Here is a 5832-nt window from a genome sequence, read left to right as displayed (position 1 = left end):
TATAGTTTTTCATGATGATTTTATTAAAACAAGATCCGTTGCGAAGCAACAAGTCCCTGCCGACAGTTAAAACAGAACTTTAACAACAAAACACTGCTAAAATAGTAGCTATAAGGCTTACAATCTAGCAAATACTATGCCATCAAGCTTAACAGAACTTTATTTATCTTGATTTAGGAAGAAAGGGCCAGCCACTTGCGCTTCTGCATCCTGGATTACTTCGTCTCAGGTGATGATATTGCCGCAAAAACCTCTAGTTTTTCTCTGTTCCTGGGGAGTGAAGCGGGCTGTTCCGGGCTGTTGTGGTTGCCTTGCTGAAGCAAGGGCACAACAAGTTGTAGCGATATTTATTTTTAGCGAACTTTATTTTTGACCTTCGTTAAGATATTTGGAAACTAGCATTTTTTGGTTTAATTCAATATATCGCTTGTGTTATTTCAGAATTACCAGAGGGAAATGCTCTCGGGAATTATGATGTCAGTTCGATCGCTGATGGAAAAATGACTGTGTCTAAATAATCGTTTCAAATGCTAGGAATGATCCAGTTAGAATGAATGATGATGCTTGGGAACCCTTTCGACTCCTGGGAATGATTTCTCTCAGAAATGATCTGGTTCAATAATGATTTGAATCCTGTGATCGACTGATAATGGGAATGCTCTCGGAATTGCTGGGAGCGAGTTTGATTGATGTTGCTTTGGGAAGTAACTCTATAATTGGTTTTCTGCTTCTCAAAAATGAAAAACGAGTACTGCAACTCTATTCTCAGGCTGACATGCTACTTGGCCCATAGGCGAGGCATGATCTAACAAATTAGAGCAAGTCCTAGCTCCACGGAATTAAATGAAATATGTATGCAAAGAAAGATATAGTAACTTTTTTCAGATGTTCAAAGGAATACTAAGCAATGTTTAAGTTCCTGTAATCGGGAAGCAAAAGATTGATTTTGCCTGATTGAAGCTTGAAGGGTCACAAGGCCAAAGCCTCTGCACCGTCTCCTCCCTGATGTTTCTTCTGCCTTTCCTCGCATTGCTGCGCAAAGACATAAGATTAGATGACAAAGGATCAAAAGCAATCCTAGAGACTGGCTTTCCTAGAGAGATAGAGAGGCTGGCCCGCAGCTGAAATGACACTATCTATTATGCATAACATAAAACCACTGAAATTTATTAATGCAGCCCATTTAAGATATATTCCAGTACTATGTACAACTCAGAAATAATGCCCAACATATATATATTTCTCTCTAACTTCTGCAATTATAAAATGATAGATTTATAACACAGACAATAGAAATGCAACCTGGAACATTTCAAGCTCTGTTCAGAAATGATCAGCTCTTAGTGACAGCCTCTTTGCAGTCACACAGTGCAGAGAAATCATGGGTATTCCTGGAAAATATAAATGCACAACCACATATTATATTAATCATTTTTCGTGGAAGGAACTAAGTTTTGATAACTGACCTTCCTTCTCAAGAAAATCGCCCTTCAGAAGAAAACTAGACTCTTCCAGACTTGCACTTCTACTTTCTGTCAGATGGTCAAGCACATCCACAAAGGACTCGTCCATGCTCATATTCCTGTTCTTGTCACCTTTGAAATGATGTAGGACATCAACATGAGAACGCTATGAACTGCAATTTTTAAAAAATGCAACAGGTCTATCCTCACTACACTGTCCAACTCCTCGTAGCTCTCCATGTTCATCATTTTTCAAGTCCAGAACTGGAGACCCGACTTCCTGCAAAACCCTAACCAAAACAAGGTGAGCTTATAAATGAATAAAGACATCCTCAATACCAAATATATAAGAAAATCAAAACAGAAAACGAGTTTATTTCATCCCCTGCAGCAACTTTGTCCTCCAAATGAGCTTTTTGGCTCTCTTGAGAGCCTTAAGAAAAATTTAGATTTACCTATTCTAATTCATTTGCATTATCAAAGTCAGGAATTGCAAGCTTGCATTATCAAAGTCAGGAATTGCAAGCTCAACATCAGTGCTCTCTAGAGCGTGTTTTTGCCCAGATAACACATCGTCCCCACACTTCTCAGACACAGCCAAAGCCTCTACACCGTCTGCTCCCTGATGTTTCTTCTGCCTTTCCTCGCATTGCTGCGCAAAGACATAAGATTAGATGACAAAGGATCAAAAGCAATCCTAGAGACTGGCTTTCCTAGAGAGATAGAGAGGTTGGCCCGTTCAACAGAACTGAGTCACCAGAATACCAAGTTCTTCGGACACGGGATTGTAACTACTGCTGGGTAAGGAACTGCTATTAGTAATTCGTAAGGAACTAAGTTTTGATAATTGACCTTCCTTCTCAAGAAAATCGCCCTTCAGAAGAAAACTAGACTCTTCCAGACTTACACTTCTACTTTCTGTCAGATGGTCAAGCTCATCCACAAAGGACTCGTCCATGCTCATATTCCTGTTCTTGTTACCTTTGAAATGATGTAGGACATCAACATGAGAACACTGTGAACTGCAATTTTTAAAAAATGCAACAGGTCTATCCTCACTACACTGTCCAGCTCCCCGTAGGTCTCCATGTTCATCATTTTTCAAGTCCAGAACTGGAGACCCGACTTCCTGCAAAACCCTAACCAAAACAAGGTGAGCTTATAAATGAATAAAGACATCCTCAATGCCCAATATATAAGAAAATAAAAACAACAAACGAGTTTATTTCATCCCCTGCAACAACTTTGTCCTCCAAATGAGCTCTTTGGCTCTCAAGAGAGCCTTCAGAAAAATTTAGATTTACCTGTTCTAATTCATTTGCATTATCGAAGTCAGGAATTGCAAGCTCAACATTAGTGCTCTCCAGAGCGTGTTGTTGCCCAGATAACACATCGTCCCCACACTTCTCAGACACAGCCAAAGCCTTTGCACCGTCGCCTCCCTGATGTTTCTTTTGCGTTTCCTCGCGTTGCTGCACAAAGACATAAGCTTAATGACAAAGGATCAAAAGCAATCCAAGACACTAAAATAAAAATTGCAAAACCATGACAGCAACATTATTTTTGGGGGATTTTGAGTGGAACCCATACAGGAATGCACTTAAAATTGAACCTGGAATAGATGTGATAAAGGGCAGGAGGTAGAGCCCTCGGTATCACTATTCATGCAGCATTGAACACCATGTGTAAGATAGTCTCCTAATAATTCATTAGAATTAGTATTATATTTTACCTAGATGTTATCACCACTTGATTAACAAGGAAAAACATGAATTTACTAAATATATGATATTTATTTAGTTTACCATTCCACTCGTCGTGGGCCCCATTTTACTTGTCGCCATGATCACCATGCACATTGCCATATGTGTGACCCACCTGCATGTATGACACATGTCTCTTTACCGCCTATTAACCTATCCTTTAACGAACCAACCTGAGAACCAACCTGAGATGAACCAACCTGATATGTCGCGATAATATTCTCTGTAATCTTTAATACCCTTCCTCGTTCAATACCCAATCTCGTCTGAAGCAAAGCAATGCACTACTAGATCGAGCGAAAGGGGGCAAAGCAATGCACTACTAAAACGAGCGAAGGGCGACTGATAATGGGGGATAGACAACGGGAACCACAACTAACTAATTCGACATACTTGGCTGGATAATTTTAGGCGGGCGCGTTTCTTAAGGAATGAGTGATATATGGCGAGCAAAGGAGTGATATATGGCGAGCAAAGAAGACAATTTGAAGGGTATCTCTGTTACTTCTTTGAGGAAACAATGAGCAATAATTTTATTTTATTGTGTGCAGAAACCCTCTCGATTCGAAGGGAATTGATCTTGCGGTGGGGTGTTGACAGAAGGAATCCAGTAAGGTGGTTCTCCCCCTCTCTCAGGCAGGTCAAGACCGTCCATTACATTATATATGAATTTATGCCCCGATACCATCTCCGAGCGCCTTTCTCTTGGAACTCTGACAACTCCGAAGATTACTTCAAAGCACACTTGTAAGTAGTTTCTATTGGTAGCTTATTCAATAGAGTCTGTTTATTCAGTCGATGAAGTAGCCGTAGTAACAAATAGGAAATCTGCCTGCTTCCTTTCAATTGATTTAGTGCCCAATTTTTATAGCCTAAATTCTAGTCCGTAAGCGAACTAAAGGCGAGGGCAATTACCCAGGCAGACCCACACCTTAAGTTCCAACCAAGGGTAGGGAATTAGAACACAGTTAGAATCACTTTCTTTCCTTCCCCATATAATTCAAACAACGTGATAACCATTAGCCAAACATAGAACTCAGTAGATGATATGGTTAGTTGTGGTAGCGCTGTTAAAATTTATTTTCATACTAATTGAGTCGGAAACCAGCTTTGAAGTCTGAATGGTAACAATATTCCTGGGCTTTTCAATTGACCTAAAATTGTTGTAGCATCATATTCCTGGGCTTTATTAAGCTAAAATTATTGTGGATGCTACAGGGATACAAATTGGTTATGGAGTTATGGAGAATTGCAGAGCTAATGCAAAATACCTGACAGACATCCTCTTTGAACTCAGGCAAAGGGAGGACTTCAGCAGAACTCAGGCTAGAACTTCAGCAGAACTCAGGCTAGAACTTCAGCAGATCACCCACAGCGTAGCAGAACTCAGGCCAGAACTTCAGCAGATCACCCACAACGTCAGTTCAGCAGAGATCAGATATCAGGCATCTGGCATCCTCAGCGATAAGGTATTAAACCCAGCTCTAGAGATCTCCAAGGCCACATAAGTGTTACAAAGGCCCAAATGGCAGTGTTGGAAAGATCCAGATGTCAAAAAGGGAAAGCTAGGGAAGGAAACATAAACTTGCCATGTATGCGGGTGAAACAGAACTGGCATTTAATATGCTCAGCTAATGCCAGCTTTAATTTAGCTAGTATTTATTAACTTGAAAATACGAAACGAATTGCTAATTATAACATATGGTTTTGCTCTTCGGCCTCGGGAAGAGGCCAAATAAGAAGGAAGAGGCCAAATAAGAAGGAAAATAAATATGTATCAAAAAACTTTGGACGACGAATTGGTATTTGTCGAGAAACTTTGGTTATATCGTGATTAGTGGGGTGAACTAAAAACTTTGGACGACGAATTGGTATTTGTCGAGAAACTTTGGTTATATCGTGATTAGTGGGGGTGAACTAATGCTAAGTGATTAGTGGGGGTGAACTAATGCTAAGATGGGCATAATGCTAAGATGGGCATAATCGATTACTATATTCCCTGCCATCGCCAGATGGCAAGGACTAATAAGTGAATTTACTATAAATAGAGAAACTTGAAAACCAATTTTATGATGCAAGAATAAACTTGAAAACCAATTTTATGATGCAAGAATAGAGTTACATTCCTCCCATAGGATTATAAAGCATAAGATTATAGAAGTAAAAGAAACCACATCTGATTGAGATATTATGAAAAAAAAAAAAAATAGAAAACAAATTTGGGATTCATTTTTTCTAAACTTGATGTTGACGTTGGTATTCCGATGAACATTCCCATGGCACATGATGTCGCCACTATGGAAAATTTGTCAGAAAAAACTTGGTGTAAGTGTTGGTCTTGCAATAATGGTTCCAACGATATATCACCACTATGGAAAATTTTTAGGAAAGCACTCGGCATAGGTGGTGTTATTGTGACGATGGTTCTGATGGCAGGGGGTCATTGGTTCTGATGGCAGGGGGTCATTGCAACACAGCTTCCAGCCACACAGGATTTTGCCGCTGTGGAAAATTTATCGTAAAACTTTGACGTAAGCATTGGTCTTCCGACGATGATTATGAAAATTGATAATAGTTCTTGCAACGATATCATTAGGCATCATGTT

At 39.7% G+C, this 5832-nt stretch overlaps 2 protein-coding genes across 4 annotated transcripts; one reads left to right on the top strand and one right to left on the bottom strand.

Annotated features, from left to right (window-relative positions):
* Positions 1-1208: 1208 nt before the first annotated feature.
* LOC149145556 (uncharacterized) lies at positions 1209-4637 on the bottom strand. Of its 3 annotated transcripts, none has more exons than XM_089449717.1 (5): positions 4498-4637; positions 2768-2935; positions 2445-2602; positions 1919-2115; positions 1209-1743 (listed from the first exon to the last, which is right to left on the bottom strand). In XM_089449717.1, the coding sequence occupies exons 3-4, from the start codon at positions 2559-2561 to the stop codon at positions 1924-1926; spliced, it is 309 nt and encodes a 102-aa protein (XP_089305843.1). In that variant the 5' UTR covers positions 2562-2602; positions 2768-2935; positions 4498-4637; the 3' UTR covers positions 1209-1743; positions 1919-1923. The 3 variants fall into 3 exon arrangements, with proteins under 3 accessions (XP_089305843.1, XP_089305844.1, XP_089305842.1); XM_089449718.1 differs by having other exon boundaries at positions 2371-2592; XM_089449716.1 differs by having other exon boundaries at positions 2445-2592.
* Positions 3434-4980, top strand: LOC149145555 (uncharacterized). The gene is made up of 2 exons (XM_089449715.1): positions 3434-3973; positions 4445-4980. Exons 1-2 carry the CDS (start codon positions 3892-3894, stop codon positions 4732-4734), a joined length of 372 nt encoding a protein of 123 aa, XP_089305841.1. The 5' UTR covers positions 3434-3891; the 3' UTR covers positions 4735-4980.
* Positions 4981-5832: the final 852 nt, after the last annotated feature.

The sequence above is a fragment of the Pinus tabuliformis genome, chromosome X (genome assembly GCF_031772625.1).
Source record: "Pinus tabuliformis cultivar Carrire ecotype Pingquan chromosome X, CPIR1, whole genome shotgun sequence".
Lineage (NCBI taxonomy): Eukaryota > Viridiplantae > Streptophyta > Pinopsida > Pinales > Pinaceae > Pinus > Pinus tabuliformis.
The sequence above is the reverse complement of the archived record's forward strand: the minus strand, read 5'-3'. Positions and strand labels throughout refer to the sequence as shown.